Source organism: Oncorhynchus nerka, linkage group LG12, assembly GCF_034236695.1.
Source record: "Oncorhynchus nerka isolate Pitt River linkage group LG12, Oner_Uvic_2.0, whole genome shotgun sequence".
Classification (NCBI taxonomy): Eukaryota; Metazoa; Chordata; class Actinopteri; order Salmoniformes; family Salmonidae; genus Oncorhynchus; species Oncorhynchus nerka.
The window spans coordinates 73,409,318-73,429,195 of NC_088407.1; the positions used below are offsets into that span (position 1 = coordinate 73,409,318).

Consider the following 19,878-nt stretch of genomic DNA (forward strand, 5'->3'; position numbering starts at 1 on the left):
TGGAAACTGAAGACAGAAGAGATTGATTATTCAATGACTCTTCTATGCCTACATATAAACTGCTGTGAACTTCATAAAGGTTGGAACTTTGAATTGTTCTCAAATCGCTTTTGCACCTGGTTTATGGTATGGCTTGTAATAGGGATTTCAGAACTCTTATCGTAATATAATATCATTTTGGTCACCTATAATTTTGGTCACCCGTAAATCATGGGGACCGGTTCACCTAATAACGCTTTAATCTATTTTAAACATTTCATATTGTCCATTTTTTAAAATTTGTTTCCTCAAGTAGGCCTATTCCGAAAATGTAAATTACCTATATAAATGATCAATCTTAGTTCAATTCACGAAGTACAGTATTGTCTTTGACGCAATTATTTTGCGCGTGCATGATAGTTTTGCGGACACGTTCATCATTGTTGAAGATGCAAGCACGTCAGAACGCTGAGCGCTATAATATCAAGCAGGGGACGTCGCTCGCTCGCGAATATCTTTTGCAAAACGACTAGCTAGTATGGGATTGTTAGCAAGAGTGTAGCATCAAATACGGACGAAAATTATAACGATTTTACTCCTTATATGATAGTTATGAAGACCGTATAATTATAGATACGGTTATAATTTATTGTAAGGTCACTGCTGAACACAGAACACTGCGCTGCTTTGCCCAGCAAGTGCTCATAGTAAGGCAGGGGATTGGAGACCTCATCATTTCCGAGTTTTCGCAGCGGCACAGGTCAGTTTGAACGTTTTACCTTTGCTTTGGTATTCCTCTATGTGTGTACTGTTAAATAGCTAGCTACATTAATTAAATTAACACATTCTAGCTAATATTGTTGAACTGCGTTGACATTCTGCCAACCCAGCACACAAGTAAAAAAAAAAAAGTTTTATAACTAACTAGCCATTAGCAATGCTAACGTTAGCTAACTAATAGCGTTAACGTGCCTGGAAAGTCGAGGTGGGTGGAGTGGAGATGGACACTGATGGGTCCGTTTAAACACTCGCTTAGATTGCACTGCAATTCATTTGAATCTGATAAGGTAATTGGTTAGTTAAATATTTGGACACTCAAAGTTAACCAGCGTTAGCTTGCTAACGTTATGGATTTATTTAGTACGGAATGGGTTAGCGTGTACCTAGCATTAAGTTACGCCACATAACTAACGTTAGTACCTTGACTATGATGTTGCTTTCCTCAAACCTTCGCTGCATGGGCGGATAAGGCCTTTTCAAATCGAACAAACGTTTATCAACGTTACTATCTCATTTTGCGGAAATGTAACGAGCTGATTTTAAACTATAAATGAACTATGTAGGTAACAATGTCGTTGTCACTGGCAACTTTTTTCCCCCCACAGTAGTTTAGCAAACTAGCTGACTGAGCTAGCGCGTTTGTTATCCTATTGACACGAAAACAACACGCATGGTCGTTACTAAATCTAAATAGTGCCATGTGTGAATACATTGTCACTTATCTAAAAGCTAGCAATCTTACCAAGTGGCTAACGTTACGTTGTGTATGAATAGTTTGTGTAGCGGTGTTGACTGTGTCGCTAACAGCTACTTTCCTTATTATGAATGTATTAACATGGGTAATCCAATTATTAATGTTAGGTGCTCTGATATGTACAAGGGTCAATTATTGCCTGCCCTTTGGATGAACAATAAACTAGGCGCAAACACTGAGAAAATCAGAGATGGATGGGACTTGGAGCAGTCCCTTTCCTTGACCAGACACACAGTCCCAGAAACCTCATTGCACATCCCTTAGCCCTGAAACAAAATAGTTGCATTCAACACTTAGCTGTGCATTTACAAAACATGATTGTTAATTTAAAGTGGTCATTGTCTTTACTGATTGAAGAGAACATTCAGCTTTGCCCAAAGTGTAAAACAACCTCTCCTTACTTTAGTTTTGGATTACTTCCATCTTGATTGTAGATGGCCTAGCCTAAGAACCTCCCGGAGTGTGTTAGTTTAAATTATGAGCATCTTTAAAGGTCAGCTAAATGACGTAGCACGAGAAGCACTGCAGATATTGCAATGAGCAAGACTTCGTTCAGTCACACATGGTATCTGTGCATGGATTCACATCATGCTCTTACAATGTGATAGCCACGGGACTAAAACAGCAGACGTTTAGCCTTGCTAGTTTTTGCTGAAATGGGCCCACCGTGCTGTTTACTTTGTGCATCAATGTCATATCACTGACTCTACCTTTAATGTCCCATCTTAATGAGTGAAGAACCTTGATTTTGGTTGTGCTTAAAGACCTCCAGTGATTCAAAAAAAAAAACTGTTACTGTTGAAAAGCAGTAAAAGTTCCACTTGTGCTATGTTGACATGTCTTTTGTTAGGTTAATCAGGTGTTAAATGAAGTGAGGAGACTGGAGTGCAACATTAAGTTATTCACTTCCCATTAAACAGTGATTGGCTTAAAATAACATATACTTTTGAGGAAGTAAACCACTGCATGTTGTGAGGTGCTGAAGGTTATTGCACACAGCATACACATACTCTTGTTTGTCTTGCAAATAAACGTTTAGCCCACACTTTGTACTTAGACCTGGCCTGTGATTAACAAGTCAATTGTCTGTGAGAGGCGCTCATGGATTCCATGGGTCTGTTTTTGCCATGGGATTTTTCTTTAACAATATTGTAAGTTGTGCTTGTTGTATAATAAAATGCTTGAGTTGCACTTCTGTTTAGTCTTTTTCTTGCTACGTATTCATATAGTGGCACTCTATTCAACGTACTAGTTCTCCAAAGTGTTTCCAATCAATGTTAGGCTGTTCCTCATTTTGTTGGTAGTGGCTTGTGCTGATACAGTAGGCTAAGTGCCTGATCCACTTATGGTATTGAGTGGTTGATTTAATTGTACAGTTGGAGAAGGTTTTGGCACTCCCATGGAACTGAAGCAGATGTTTATGGGTGGATCTTGTCTCCATTGATTTTAATATTGAACACCTCCCAACTACTGTAAGACCTTATGGACAGTACATGCCACCATGATGATTGTCAGCTGTGCGAAGTAGATCACCTGCTGGGTGTCAACAAAAGGTACAGATTCAACATGTATAATTGTTGGGAAATGATGGCCAATGTTCTGTGGTCAGAGGGGATAGGATGGTCACCATCTGCATTTAATCATTTGTCGGTCTGGTGTGTTTTCTCTCTTAGCCAATTAATCCATCAGAACCCCTTAACTGTCTAACAATCATCTCACGTGTAGGCCTAGACCCAAATTGTGCAATGATGCTTTTACAATCTTACTTAACTGGGAGAAATGGTTTGACTCCAGGATCTGACTATTATACAAACAAATGTATGTAATTAACACAAAGCAGTTCTAAAGAGTAGACTGATGTCTCACATTGTTAATTGATATTAAACAGCTTTTTAATACTTACCATAATAACCAAATGTAAGCTATTACCAGCAGAATATAGAGAGAAAGCATGCCAATAGGCTCTGTATGACCCCAATATCTGGGCCAGTAGGGATTCCATTCGGGACAGTGAGAAAAGTTTACGTTGAACCCTGGACTCTACAATACATAATGAAAACAAGCACTCAGCTTCAGCGTTGTCAATAAAGATCGACAGAAATATACAGTGCCTTGCGAAAGTATTCGGCCCCCTTGAACTTTGCGACCTTTTGCCACATTTCAGGCTTCAAACATAAAGATATAAAACTGTATTTTTTTGTGAAGAATCAACAAGTGGGACACAATCATGAAGTGGAACGACATTTATTGGATATTTCAAACTTTTTTAACAAATCAAAAACTGAAAAATTGGGCGTGCAAAATTATTCAGCCCCTTTACTTTCAGTGCAGCAAACTCTCTCCAGAAGTTCAGTGAGGATCTCTGAATGATCCAATGTTGACCTAAATGACTAATGATGATAAATACAATCCACCTGTGTGTAATCAAGTCTCCAGTATAAATGCACCTGCACTGTGATAGTCTCAGAGGTCCGTTAAAAGCGCAGCGAGCATCATGAAGAACAAGGAACACACCAGGCAGGTCCGAGATACTGTTGTGAAGAAGTTTAAAGCTGGATTTGGATACAAAAATAATATTTTCGCAAGGCACTGTACATGGCTTGTATCCATATACTTTTTTGGGGCATTGAGCAACAGTTGCCGTGTAGCTTAGACATTTGTGTGCACATTTGGTGAGTCTCTTTTTGTCAAGCCCAGGCCCTGCGACCTACCTTTTTTATGAACAAATGATGAGAACCCCTTTTAGTGTAGTCTGAAATACCTTTACCACCTGTTGGGGTGAATTCGCCTATCCGTCCCACCAAGGCACCCAGACAACTGGACAGCTCAGTGTCAAAAACATCTTTGTCCACTCTATTAAGACTTGCGTAGCAGGAGAAAGACGTGTTCATCCATGTCTCTAAAGTGCGGGCATTTTGGTTGCATATGCTCCTAAATATTTTGCTTTGCGACTTGGAATTTTAATTTAGGAGCACCAGTGCACCTAGAAAAACATTCAGCCATTTAATTGTTGTAATCAATCATTTTATGTCACGTCCAGATTACAGCAGGTATAAAAGCTGCAGCTAAATGCTTGTGCGCTAGCTACCTATTAAAGGAAGAATTAGTATGCCTAGTAATAGCCTGGTATGTAAACAATAGGATATACAGAATGGATAATAAATGTGCTATAAGTGACTGGATTTACAAAATATAAAGTGGTTAGTGTCTTGGTCAGTTGAATATATACATATAGGAGAACACCAGCTGTGCTGGGTGGTAGTGTTTTAGGGTTGAATGTGTGGCGATTCAGTGCAAATAGTCTCTAGGAAGCAGATTTGTGACTGTGGTGGTTGCACCATTACAACAGAGAAAACGGCTCGTCTCTAACCCAAACCATTCAGCCGTTACCAGCACTACGTTTTTTTTCTCCTATTGCACATTGGCGCTGCAGCTGGATGCATCTCCATTGGCATGCCACGTTTTTACATTCATAAACCATGTCGTGGCCCCCTGACACCTCATGTTACCTCATTAGCTGGCTTGCTAACAACCTGGTAACTTTACCAGTCTAAACATTTGGGAGCACCGAAAGAATGGTAAAGGGATAACTTCATGAGCTCAATGATCATAGCAGTGAATGAATGACAGATTTGCATGTCTTCACACACAAACTTGATGTTCATAAAAGAGACGGTGTACAATTTTTAATATAATGAATCTCAACAGGAAATTGTGCTTTTACACAATGTAACGCTGTAATATTCCACAAATTACTTTATCATTTCAATGACTGGTATTTGTATTGGCATTTTAGCTTGTATAATGAACAGTCTTTAGTTTCTTGGGCACAACATGTGCTTCAACAGTAGATGAATGCATAGACCAAATAAAGTCTGTGTCAATATTTTCTGGTGCTGCTAAATTTGATCTTAAGTTGGGAGCACCAGTGCTACCATTTTATTTACAGCCCTGTGTTCAACAGTTTTTCCTACCTGACAAAACAAGCTGTTGATTGGAGTGTGTGAGGAGGGCCAGACCTGCGAGTGTAACAGGTTGTGACAAGCCTTTGTGTTTTTTTTTTAGATACGTGGCTTTTAATCCTGTCCTGTTCTGTTCCCACTGCTTTCTCTCTCGCTCTGCGCTGGCTTGTCTTTGCGCTCAGCCTTCCACCTGCCTGAGCCCCAATAATTCACCCTTGAGAACTTGAGAAAAGCTGAGGTGTTTGTTTTCTACTTCTTGGCCATACTACTTGTAAACAACAATTGAAAGACACATTTTGTAGTACAAAAGAGGTTGTCTTTGGCTGTTTGAATTGTCACCTTGCTTGCCTTTTACATGTTATATTCAGCCTGGCCTGTTGAATGCTCATACAGCATCCAGTGTGTTTGCCTTGTGCTGTGAGCACGTTTCCTACATGCTCATTGTCCCTCAGTGCATTCCAGCATTGGTCTTTTTCACACTGATTCATTTGGGTCAATGCTTAAGTTGGAGGCATGCTGCTTTGATGTTAGACTTCACAATTGCCACAAAGACATGGAAGAGTGCCTGTGTTTTGGGACATACAGAAACACTATGGTTGTCTGGGTATGCTACTGTAATAAAGAAAAAGCTCAGTTTAAGTAGGAGAACTGAATGGTGTGTGACTGAAAGGTTTGAAACATGCTTTGACATTAGGCTACACAATTGCCACAAAGACCTACAGACAGACCAACTGTATGGTGGGCTTCCAGATTACTGTAGTACAAGAAAGGCTATAGCATAGAACTGTGAATCATTAAATGGTGTGTGACTGTCTCAAAGGGCCAGATAGGAAGGAATCCACTAAGTCAAAAGAAACTGGGATGGTCGTTGTTTGTACAAGGTGTGTTGATAGCCTATATCCAGTTTCTCAGTGGGAAAAAAATAAAGTTGCCCAGTCTTGACGTAACGCAACTGGTTTGCTCTGTCTTGTAGCGTAGGTCGTGTCCGCATCCTCTGCCTGTAACTCGGCAGCATGTGTTTCCCATTCCCCTGATGAGTTTCTATCCAATGGGCAGGGTGAGATAGACGAGGCTGTTGCCATTCCTGGTCTGGTGGTGTCAGAGCTGACGCCTTGTGCTTGGCAATGGAGGGAATACACAGACACTTTAGGCTCTGGAAAGCTAGCTACTCATAGGCCCTTCACAGGCCCTCCTGAAGTAATTACTGAATCGCTGTGAACTTCTTAGTAGAGGTGTGGAATTCAAGACCTGTTAGGTAAGAGGTCCTCTGTTTCTGTGGGCATATGTATGCCTGCAATAGTGTTATTCATAGGCTGCATGTGTAACTAGAGCATTGACATTGAAATAGACATCTACTTTATGTTGAAAAGCCTAATCATAAAAAATATGGATATTCTTGTTTGAGCTTTTGAGGAGATCTGATTTTATAGTAGTCAAATTGTGTGTTACCTAATATTTCCCTATTTTTAGACAGACCTTACTGAGCTAATAGCTTTATTGGCCCAGGCCCCAGCTAACATGTAGCAACTGATCAACAATAGGTTAAGTTAATGGGTTGTTGCCAACTGAAGTCTTGAGATTATTTATGAGTCTGTATGCTATGACATACTCATGCTGCTGAGAGAGAGAACCCCCAAATCGAAGGTCTTGTGTGCCATGTTACTCTTCCGACAGGACAGCACTTGTGTTACAAATGCTGTGCAGCACACTAACTCAGTATGTGGAATGTTGAGTATCATGGATGTCTCTGTACTTAGCCTGGATGGAACACATAACAGCTCATTGCACAACTGTTACTGGTCAGTCGGTGATCAGGATGCTCTATTCAATGGAGTCACGAGCAGTGAAATGTTGGTTGAACTTTCTTTACGAGGTGTTTTGGTTATGATAGATTGCTACTAAGAGCAGGAAAGCACTGATTTGTTAGTGGTCCAAATATATTAAACGAAAGCTGCTTTCTCTCTGGTTGCTTTCTGATTTATAGTTGGGGCTTGATGTTTCAGTGTTTTGGATGTACTGTCCTGTACACCACTAGATTAGAAAATCGCCTCAAAAGGTATTTCAACAGCGCTCGTCCACAAGTGCTTGGGTATGGAAATAGCTTTGTATACGAATTACAGGCAGTCAGGCAGCCGCACCCCTCTTCCCGGGTGTGTTTTAAAGTGCTATTGTATTTGTATGGAAAACCCCAGTAGGTTCAGGTGAAGGAAGTGCCTTATGAAAGGAGAGGGCAGCCATGCATTTATGAGAAAGGCTACGTGGCTGACGTGCAAACCTATATTTAATTTCCAAATTGGTTAAAATTGGGTTTGGTTAATGTTAGGGTTAGCCTAATGTAAGGGTCAGTTTTATATTTGGCTAGTTGGGCTGTCAATTGGATCCTGGTCAGAAAAGTCTCCTTAAAGCATCTACAGAGAATACGTAGACTGGACCGACAGCAATGTCGTTTTTGTCACACAAAAAATACGCTCCGGCATTTGATGACGTTTTCTTCTACCTTTGAGTCTCAGCGACTGCTCAGATAAGAAACCGATTTTTTTTTTCTTTTTTTTTCTTTTTTCTCTCTACTGTGTTATTGACTTGTTAATTGTTTACTCCATGTGTAACTCTGTGTTGTCTGTTCACTCTGCTATGCTTTATCTTGGCCAGGTCGCAGTTGCAAATGAGAACCTGTTCTCAACTAGCCTACCTGGTGAAATAAAAAATAAAAAAATCTCAACCTTATAGAATTCCCCCCAAATATTTTGTTTTGAGGTGATAATGTTACTTTAGGCTAAAACAGATATGTGCTTTTTCTTCTTCTCTGTGACTAAAAGGGATGACATTCTATTTGTAGCTGATATGCGAGTGAATACATTGAAGCAGCATATCAAATTAGGAAAATGTTGTAGTTTATGTTGTAGTACACTGGCAAGTACAAGAATATTTGCTAGGGCATATTTAATTTTAAATCTGGTTATTTCACAAGGCGATGTAAGAAGCTAAAGTGCTAGCTAGCTTGCAGTGTTTAGTCAACTTGCTAGCAAGGGAGGACACTACTTTTGCTTTCACCACAAATGAGAAGACAACAAGAGAACCCCAAAATGTATTTTGTTTAGAAGTAATAACTAGTGATTACAGGCTATTGTGAAATGTTTGAACCTGCTGTAGCCAACTAGCTTGTCATGTGACTTTTTCTCTGACCAAACATGTTCTATTTTTAGGTGCTATGGAAATCAACACACACGCAGCATATCAAACTGGGAAAATAAGTATATTTGACAGGGCATATCTTTTTTACATTTTTATAAATCAGATTTATTTCACATGGAGATGTGGCAAGCTAAAAAGGCTAGCTAGATTGCAATGTTTTTAGCCAGGCTGCCAGCAAGCTATTCCCCCCGGCGAGGATATCATGTTACCAAAAGATGTCCGCTACTCAAAATCCAACTCCTCCCACATAGGCTTGTGTGGTACCCAGATACCGTCCTTCTCTCATCTCAGGATTTACGGTATCACTTACCGGCATAGCATACAAAAAAATACCAAATGCTAACAAAATTAGCACAAACTAATAGTGAAATCACAGCTGCTATTAGCTAAATGCTAAAAAGCAAAAACTAAGTATAGCTAGTAGTTAGCAAATCTCATTTTCGGTGAGTGTGGACATTTTCCATCTAAAGTGAACGAGACAAATTGTGCAAATTAACAAAGTTGTGACACTACTCCTCCAGAAAGCATGTATGTGTACCATGAGCAGAGGGGAGAAGAACGGAGGAGGGGAAAAACGCTAGTAAGAAGCACAGGGAAAAATGGCAACTGTACAGAACTCAAGAGCTCTAACAGAAACCCCATTATTAGATACTTTTGTATTACATAGTGTATGTGGACACCCCTTCAAATGAGTGGATTCTGCATTTTCAGCCAGACCCTTTGCTGACCGGTGTATGAAATAGAGCACACTGCCATGCAATTGCCATGGACAAACAGTGGCAGTAGAATGGCCTTACTGAAGAGCTCCGTGACTTTCAATGTGGCACCGTCATAGGATGCCACCTTTCCAACAAGTCAGTTTGTAAAATTTCAGCCAGGCTAGAGCTGCCCTAGTCAACTGAAGTGGAAATGTCTTGGAGCAACAACAGCCCATCTGCGACGTGGTAAACCACACAAGCTCACAGAATGGGACCGCTGAAGCATCTAGTGTAAAAATTCTGTCGTTGGTTGCAACACTGCCTCTGGAAGCAACGTCAGCACAATAACTGTTCATCAGGAGCTTCATGAAATGGGTTTCCATAGCTGAGCAGCCACACACAAGCCTAAGATCACCATGCACAATGCTAAGCTGCCATTGGACTCTGGAGCAGTTCTCTGGAGTGATGAATCACATTTCACCATCTGGCAGTACAACAGACAAATCTGGGTTTGGCGGATCCCAGGAGAACGCTACCTGCCCCAATGCATAGTGCGAACTGTAAAGTTGGGTGGAGGAGGAATAATGATCTGGGGCTGTTTTTCATGGTTTGGGCTAGGTCCCTTAGTTCCGGTGAAGGGACATCTTAACGCTACAGCATACAATCACATTCTAGACGAGTCTGTGCTTCCAACTTTAAGGCAAGAGTTTGAGGAAGGCCCTTTCCTGTTTCAGCATGACAATACCGCCATGCACAAAGTGAGGTCTGAGTAGAAGCAAGTCCCCGCAGCAATGTTCCAACATCTAGTAGAAAGCCTTCCCAGAAGAGTGGAGGCTGGTATAGCAGCTAAGGGGGGGCAACTCCATATTAATGCCCATGATTTAGGAATGAGATGTTTGATGAGCAAGTGTCCATACTTTTGGTCATGTAGTGTATCTAATGGCAAACATTTAGTAGCGACTTGCATACAAGTGTAACTTCATCACCTCATGTGTTCAGCAAAACAGACTGCCGATACGTACAGAACACTGGATTTACCAGCTCCCGCTTTCTCCCGTTGTGATATTTACAAACAAACGCGTGACTGGCTCAACTGTTCTGGGGAACTAAGGTAAGCTTCATAATGTGACGGGTGAAATGAACACAATCTGCTTTATCTCCTAACGTATTGCACAAGTTGACTGCAGGTATTTAAAGTAGCTACAAATATTAATATGTATTGGGACAAACTTCAAATACTTTGGACTATATTGAAAAACAATCTTGTGGCTTTTTCCAAAGGCCACGGTATACCGCTCAAGCCTACACGCATTTACGTAGGTCAATGGAGTGGAGCTTGTAACTTTTTAGTGTCTCCCTGTGTCCATAGGGACATGCTGCTGCAGCAGGATCAGAATGTGGCCAGTCTGAGCTCCTTCTGCTGCTGACATTGGAGATTCTGCTCTTCTCTGTGGGCTTCGGGGTCATTCAGGGTGTCCTTTTTCCCCTTTGGTCTTGTCCCAGTTATGGGACTGGCGTGTTGGCTTGGCTCAGGGTGTTTGTGTGTATTTGTAGAGTGTGTAGGCCTACTTGTGTATGCGGGGGCACATGTTGCATATGTTGAGTGGAGTAGCAGGAGAGAATCTGACACCTACCCATCATAATCGTAATCAGGAGTCAGTGGAAAGGAGACCCGCTCTCTCTACAAAACTATTGATTATCTAGCTGCCGTATATAGACATAAGAGAGTCCTGGCAGCCAATTGGCTGCAATGCTTTATTTCCTCCTTGACAGCCACACGTGTCTGTAAGTGGAGAAGCTGGGGCCCAGCTCTGTGGTGGCCAATGACAGCTGTTTAGGTGTAGCTTTCTCCTTAACCACGTGCTGCAATGCTGTGCTGTATGGGGAAGGTTGGGAAGAATTTCAGTTAGCACTTTACTAGCTTTAGGTTAACTCCCGTGCATGCATACATACACCCACATACTCTAGTCTACACTGGTGCTGTGTCCTAGGCATGCAGGCCACAGGGCAATGGGCAACAGAGAAACATTGAGTTGCAAGGATTCTAGCTAAATAGAAAACGCCTCTTCAGGAACCATGTAAGTTAGTCTCTCTCTCTCAAATAGTCTCTCTCTCTTGTTCAGTGAAATGACAATAGGCCTAGTTCCAGTTTAATTTATTCTGGGTTGTAAATTCTGTATCAATCCAATGATATTTTGATTGAGCATTTTAAGCATAGTGTGGTGTTATCAAGTTCTGTTGTTGGCCCCCACCCAGAAAGTGGCTTAGAGTAGAAGTGCTAATTTAAGGATCATGTCTTATTCATTATGATTTCATTACTTTTATTCATTATGATTTAAAAAGGCAAAACTGAGCTTAGATTTTCATTCCTACTCTGAGAAACCTGATTTGCAAGCATATCGCTACACCCGCAATAACATCTGCTAAATACGTGTATGTGACCAATAAAACAAATGTAATTTGATTTACTTAGCCTGGTAGTTTGGTCACAAACCACAACCGACAAAATGAGGAAAACCTAACGTTGAGTAGAAGCACTTCGGAGATCTAGTTAAGAGTACAACCATATGAATACGCAGCAAGAGCAATGCTCAACAGAATAATTTATTCACAATTCAGAATGTTGTTCGACAAGAAGCTTTTTGTCAATTAGCTCATTGGTCTTCATCATCCGACACGTTGTGGGGACTGCATCGTATGAAAAGTTTGTAACTACAAATTAGCGAAACACTGCTGTAACACTTTTTGAACAGCCTACTTCCCTCATGGCAAAAACAGAGCCTTTGAATCCATCAGCTCCTCTCGTAGACAATTGACTTGTTAATCACAGGCCAGTCCTAAGTACAAAGTTTGAGCTAAAAGTGTATTTGCAAGACTAGTATAATCATGTCATGTGCAATAACCTTTAGCACCTCCACAAGCAGCAGCGGTTTACTTCCTCAAAAACCTGTCATTTTAAGCCAATCAGTTTAATGGGAGGTGGTGAACTTAATGTCACTCCAGTCTCTTTCTCGCCTCATTTAACAGCTGATTTACACAACAAAATGGGTGGTTCAGGTAATTCATGACATGGCATAAGTGGTGGGAGCTGGACTTTCCGATGACATCACGACTTCCTATCAGACCAACTCCTTGAAGTTTGCAGTTGTCTAAACACTAGTTTGTTTAAAATCTATTTGTTTCCCTTAGTGTGTGTACTTCACTATACTTGAGATCGCTTTTCAACAGTAACAATTAAAAACGTTGGATCTTTAAAGTCCTACTGTCTCCCTTTCACGTCAAATTTTTTGGGTACCTTTTTTACCCCTTTTTCGTGATATCCAAGTAGTAGTTAGTCTTTTCCCATCGCTGCAACTCCCGTATGTACTCTGGAGAGGCGACGGTCAGGAACCATGCGTCCTCCGAAACACGACCCCCGCCAAGCCGCACTGCTTTTTGACACACTGCTCTCTTAACCCGGAAGCCAGCCGCACCAATGTGTCGGTGGAAACCGTACAGCTGGCGACCGAAGGCCGCATGCATGCGCCTGGCCCGCCACAAGTAGTCGCTCGAGTGAGGTGGGACAAGGACATCGGCCGTCCAAACCCTCCCCTAACCCGGGCGATACTGGGCCAATTGTGTGCCGGCCTCGTGTCTCCTACTCGCTGCAGGCTGCGACACAGCCTGGGTCTGTAGTGACTCTATAGTGACTCCTAGCACTGCAGTCTGGGAACTTTAAATAAAATCCCTGGTTTTCAGAAATCCACATTTGAGAATTCTGTATTTCCTGCTTGTCCCCCTCCCCCACACCCTTTGTCCTAAATTGTTTGTCTGTGCACGGCGAGTGATTCTGTGTCTGACTGAAATGAGGTCATTTAATGTTTTCTCAATAGTAGGCCTGCACTGGACAGTCATGGCAAAGTTTTGAATGACATAAATATTAATTTTCACAAAGTCCGCTACCTCGGTTTGTATGATGGCAATTTGCATATACTCCAGACTGTTATGAAGTGATCAGATGAATTGCAAAGTCCCTCTTTGCCATCCAAATGAACTGAATCCCCCCCAAACATTTCACTGCATTTCAGCCCTGCCACAAAAGGACCAGCTGACATGTCAGTGATTCTCTCGTTAACACAGGTGTGAGTGTTGACGAGGACAAGGCTGGAGATCACTGTCATGCTGATTGAGTTTGAATAACAGACTGGAAGCTTGGAATCATTGTTCTTCCTCTGTCAACCATGGTTACCTGCAAGGAAACGCGTGCCGTCGTCATTGCTTTGCACAAAAAGGGCTTCACAGGCAAGGATATTGCTGCCAATAAGAGTGCACCTAAATCATCCTTTTATTGAATCATCAAGAACTTCAAGGAGAGCGGTTCAATTGTCGTGAAGGATTCAGGGCACCCAAGAAAGTCCAGCAAGCGCCAGGACTGTCTCCTAAAGTTGATTCGGCTGCGGGATCCGGGCACCACCAGTACAGAGCTTGCTCAGGAATGGCAGCAGGCAGGTGTGAGTGCATCTGCGAGTGCATCTGCACGCACAGTGAGGCGAAGACTTTTGGAGGATGGCCTGATGTCAAGAAGTGCAGCAAAGAAGCCACTCCTCTCCAAGAAAAACATCAGGGACAGACTGATATTCTGCAAAAGGTACAGGGATTGGACTGCTGAGGACTTGGGTAAAGTCATTTTCTCTGAATCCCCTTTCCGATTGTTTGAGGCATCCGGAAAAAAGCTTGTCCGGAGAAGACAAGTTGAGCGCTACAATCAGTCCTGTGCCATGCCAAGAGTAAAGCATCCCTTTACTTCTCAGCCAAGGGAGTGGGCTCACTCACAATTTTGCCTAAGAGCACAGCCATGAATAAAGAATGGTCCCAACACATCCTCCGAGAGCAACTTCTCCCAACCATCCAGGAATAGTTTGGTGACAAACGATGCCTTTTCCAGCATGATTGAACACCTTGCCATAAGCCAAAAGTGATAACTAAGTGGCTCAGGGAACAAAACATCAATATTTTGGGTCCATGGCCAGGAAACTCCCCAGACCTTAATCCCATTGAGAACTTGTGGTCGATCCTCGATGCGGGTGGACAAACAAAAACCCACATTCTGACAAACTCCAAGCATTGATTATGCAAGAATGGGCTGCCATCAGTCAGGATGTGGCCCAGAAGTTAATTGACAGCATGCCAGGGCGGATTGCAGAGGTCTTGAAAAAGAAGGGTCAACACAGCAAATATTGACTTCGCATCAACATGTAATTGTCAATAAAAGCTTTTGACACTTATGTAATGCTTGTAATTATACTTCAGTATTCCATAGTAGCATCTGAAAAAACATCTAAAGACGCTGAAGCAGCAAACTTTGAAAATGAATATTTGTGTCATTCTCAACTTTTGGCCACAACTGTACAGATTCATTTTCTAGCAGACTTTGCTGGAATGCGCTGTGGAAGTAGCCTAGTTTGTTGTCCTTGTTTTGCTCAGACAAGAGACTTTTGTTTTATTGCACTTTTTCTTCTGTATCCAGCTCAGACCCCTCTCTCTGCTTCGATGTGCTGAAAAACATTCAATGGACCAGTGTTCTGTTTTCCCTCTTGTCTATATAGCCTTAACTCTCTGCTTACTATTGGCCAGTGTCTAATCAATCGTAACTTGAAAGTGGTGTTTCCTCAGCCTGCCTCGTATCCATCACCCATGTGTAAATATGTGGATGTTATTGATTAACATGCTAGCTGAACATGTTTTTATTGTACATTGAACGCAAATGTTGTAGGCTTGCTAGGCTACATCAGTTCTTTATCAGGGTTCTCAACAGATACAATTGTGCAAGCATGCAGGATCACATGTCCAGTACTGACCCTCGAATGTAACCAAACATTTAGGAATGTAACTCGTTTTCCACCCTTATCCAGCCACCCTGGCAGGGACAGTAGTCCATGACGAAAAGGAGGGTGATATGATATGCACATTGGTGCTGAAAATACTTGTGCTGGGCTAAAAGATAATACTGAAATAAAGGAATGAGGCCAGTAGTCTTAATTATCATTGTGTACAAGAGGTGCAAGCATGTCCCTCAGTGACTGATGGTCTTGTGTTTTAGCTAGCCAAGTGGATGGTAAGCAGAGCAGGTTTCCCCTCCCCTCTGTCCCCTCAGTCCCCTGGCTGGTCACTGTTCCACTGTTCCCAAAGCAGCTTTTGTTCAGGCTTATCTGGTCTTCATGGCTGACATATCTCTTTGAAAACAAACTGGGCGCTTGTTTTTCCCCAGCCTGCGAATTAGGATGGGGGAAGGGCTTAATTGAATATCCCAAATGGCATCCCTATTCCATGTATAGTGCAGTACTTTAGACCAGTGCCATATGGACCCTGGTCAAAAGTAGTGGACTAATAGAGTAGATAGGATCCCATTTGGGATGCAACCTTTGAGTGAGCATGTTTCCATTTCAATGTTGGCTTAGTTTGAACTGAAGCCCATGCCTTCAGTTCATTTATACTGTATGAGCATTTGGACTGGGTTCAATACTTTTGCTTTGTCTTTACAAAGCTACAGAGTTTACTACAAGGACAGGCTAAATGTAGGCTGCTATGTTTTTAAGTCGTCAATGACTGCTAATGAATATTACAAACTGTCATTTTGGTTTGATTTCTGACTTATGTTGAAGGGGGGAAATAATTTGATGCACAGCCACATCTTTGTTGTTTTAACCAACTGTGGTTGACTTTTGTTACAGATCAGTGATGGTGGGTTATTTTTAGGACTTGTCTCCATTAGATTCATATTGGATTGTCTTAGAAATGAGGCTTAAGGGAATTCAATACAAAGGTGGTTAAACCACAAAAATGCATTGTAAACCATGTAAAGGCATCTGTTTTTTCCCCTTTTGTCTGTTTTTGTTAGAAGTGCCAGGTTTGCATTACATAAGGGCATTTCCATCTAAAAGGAGCCATGAGCTCCAACATGTGAAGTTCATAGGAGCGTGTCAAATGAAAGCGAAAGTTTTTTTTTTTTTTTAAGGGAATGTGTGTGTATATATTTTTATTTATTTGATTTATGGTCAAACAGATGGAAAAGGGGTCTTGTGACTTTCTGGTAGATGTTTAAAAGGAAAATTAGAAATACATAAACACTATAATGTTGAAGACCCCTTCCAACTGATATCGACACATATTTAGTTTTGGATAAATGATTTGCCTTCTGTAAGTTTAAGAAACATTGCCGTGTGCCTTGTAACTCTATTACCAAAAACCCACATCTTTCTGATGTTTTTACATTTCTCTCCCGCATGAGGGAGGATAATGAACGTTCACAGAAGTAACAATTTAAAGGTAGACCTACCAATTAGTGTGATAATTGTTATGTTTATGAATTATTAAGTGAATCTGTTACCAAATGTTACGGAATTACTGCAATGGGAAATCAAAGTAGTCACAAACCAGAGTTGGGTCACCTGCTACTGTCCTCCCTTCCACTGGCATTGTAGAGAAGTACCGCACAGAACATTACAGTGAAGTAAAGAATTGGAGTACTGTAGAGTACAGTAATGTACTTTACTGAATATATCTACTGTTCTTTACACAAATCAAATCTTATTTGTCACTTGCACTGAATACAATACATTTCACCTTACAGTGAAATGCTTACTTACAAGCCCTTAACCAACAATGCAGTTTACTGTGATGTCCAAACAGACATCTGATTGATTCTGATTTGGTCTGGTCAGGACCAACCAAATGTTGTCTTGTTTGGGGACGGAACTAATTGGAAAAATAGCCCGTGTTTAGAATAATACCCAAACATACAGAAGGATTTAGCATATTTCTACCATTTTTGTGTACCTATTCAGGATACATCACCATGACGAGAATGATATACCTATCCATAATGATGAATTTCTGTATAGTACAGATGTAATTCCGTTACCAGATGTAAATTCACTACCTACTGTAGTTTAATAACATGTTTTTTTTACTAACTCAGGGTGTCATGTCCTAGCTGATCCCCCATTCTTTCTGCAAATATCTTTTGAATCTTATTGCGGAGTGATGTTTAAAGCTGCAATATGTAACTTTTTGGGCGACCCAGACCAGATTAACATAGATATTTGAGTTATAGAACTGTAAATATCACTGAAAGACAGTGTCTAAGAAGTGGTAGATCTGTTCTGTGCTTTATTTCTATGCTTCCTGTTAAGTTTAGGTTATGCTTCTTTTTTACTTTTACCAGCACAGATTAAATATTATCTTTGGCTGTTGAAAATATATTTCACACCGATTTAGATGGTACAATGATTATCTACATTCTCTATGCTTGTTTTAGGCAGACTAGAAGTTTTGCAACCAGGAAATGGCGGAGCAATTTCTGCATAGTGCACCTTTTTATTAACAGTTTTTTGAAACCGTGGTCGCATAAGTAAATTGAGGGAGATATGACATTAATTCTGTTACCCAACTTTGCATCTGCACAGTTCTTCCAGTAAATGTTTTGGACATTTTCTTTGAACAATTTACAAAGTACTACTGAGTCTGTAATTATGTTACTGTGGAATTGCCCATAAGCCATTCATTCAGTAGAACAACAACAATATTTCTTTGTGTATTTTGCTAGTATATTTACTTGTTGCAACTGGTCTGTCAATCTGTCAGGCTGCGTTCTGTCATGAAGTGTTTGCTTCTGAATCGGCCCTGGGCTCATTGACTTTGGCAGTTCTTCAGATCATTGTTCTTGGGAGGCCAGGGTTATTCACTTATGATTGTTGGATAATTTAATTGTCGTTATGTCGGCATAACACACAGCCATGTTCCTTCCTAGTCAAGGTGGTCTGAAACTGAACTGTGTAATAAACTGGACATCCTGTACCTGTCTCCCTACAGTGTGTTGGGTGGGACCCTGAGCTGTAAACTCATCAGATTGTGGCCTGCAGACGACCAGGGGGTTGTGGGAGAAGACGGGAGAGAATCGTCCGTCGCAACACCAGTCTCACTGGACTGGAGGGAATGCCTGAGAGATGTGAATCTATGAGTTACTGCAGCGCTACTGCCGCCTCTCACAGGGAACCTAGGAAACCACCACCACCCAACCTGCTGCAGTCAGCCTGGAGGTAACCCCCCCCCCCCACACACACACCACACACACACAAATCACCACTCTACTTACCTACTGCATTGTGAAAGGGACAGCTCCCCCAAATGACATACCTGGCTCCTTAAGTTTAAAGTAGTTTATGGCCAAGTAAGGCTACAAGTCATGCTTTATTTGTAGGGCTGCACGATTAATCGAATTCATTGCGATATTGACATGAGATTTTTCTTCATTGACACTCTGTTAATAGAGAACTATTTCTACAGTACCTCCAAGGAGATGCGCTAGACTCCTTTCACTCTACATACATAGTGGATGCTGACCAATCACAAGCGTCCCCACTTAGAGCATGCACTTAGATGCTGGTGAGGAGAGAAAGGCCTTTACCAATGACACAGTACAGTCAAAGATATTTATAACCAACCCAAGATTGTTCATCTGTGGCATTTACAGTGGGAGCAAATGAAGCATAGTGGGCAGAACAAGCAAGTAGGTGGGCCAAGCACAAGCTAGCGATATCTTATTGGTGCGTTGTAGCATGTATTTTTATATTTCTGTTAGGAAGCGCCTCTCCTCTGAAGTGTGCACAAACTCAATTAGACTTTGCACTCCTTTAACAAATAATAATAACTTTGGCAAAGTGTCAGGTCTATAAAACAGTGCACTGTGTTTGTAACAGATTCTAGTTTTGGGAACAGAAAAAATGATTGAGAAGATGTTTCACAGATAATAACATTTGCAGAATGACGGCCCAGTTTCACCTAGTTCCATCCTCTCCCACTACCTGCGACTGGACTTCCTCTCACTACCATATTTGGTGGTGTGAAACCATTCTAAACGGATGCGTCAGCTTTATAGCCCCATTGTCTGGGTTTTCGCTTCTGTCTGGTACAGTATTAGATTTTTAAAATCTGTCTTTACCTCAGTTTGTTGTGGAAAACGTGCGTGCTAACGAGAACTTCAGTATGGCGCGTCTTCAGTGGTATGACAGTATTTCTGCTACAGGCACACCGATGTCAAACAAATGCAAGTGTTGTGCAAAAAGTACCCCGGTTGTGGTGACAACGAGGCAATACGACAAATGTATTCAATAATTTAAAGTATAACCATCCCCTAATTTACCACAATTGCATGGTTAAAACAAGTGCCCAATAGCAGTAAAGCACATCAGCCACAACTAGCCACCTGCGTTAAACAGGCATTGATTGCCAATGCATTTTGAAGTGTTAACTCTCTACGAAAAACATCCCGTAGATGCATAGAAATCACTGAGCCTATCACATAGCCAAAGACATGTTTCCTATTGACAGCCAGCAAAGACGGCTTCAGGAAGATGATAAACAAGCTGGACAGGAGATGCAAGATTCCTTCTCGCACATGTTTCTCCCAAGTCGCCATTCCAACACTATAACAAAATTAAGGGAGAAGTTGAAACATGTCACGTTAAATGACTGG

General features: G+C 41.4%; 1 protein-coding gene across 5 annotated transcripts in view; it reads left to right on the forward strand.

Moving 5' to 3' along the window:
• The first annotated feature begins 459 nt into the window (after window positions 1–459).
• Window positions 460–19,878, forward strand: part of LOC115138711 (F-box only protein 34-like) — a 30,004-nt gene continuing 10,585 nt past the window's right edge. For 2 of the 5 annotated variants that reach the window (XM_065025796.1, XM_029675844.2), the window contains exon 1: window positions 18,353–18,442. Coding sequence is in view for 3 of the 5 variants with exons in the window: in XM_029675841.2 (XP_029531701.1) it covers window positions 18,339–18,442 (104 nt within the window). In the remaining 2 variants the exon portion in view is untranslated. Of the gene's footprint in view, window positions 740–984; window positions 1,047–11,271; window positions 11,444–18,215; window positions 18,443–19,878 lie in introns of those variants that run through there. The other 3 variants (XM_029675841.2, XM_029675843.2, XM_029675842.2) reach the window with 3 other exon arrangements.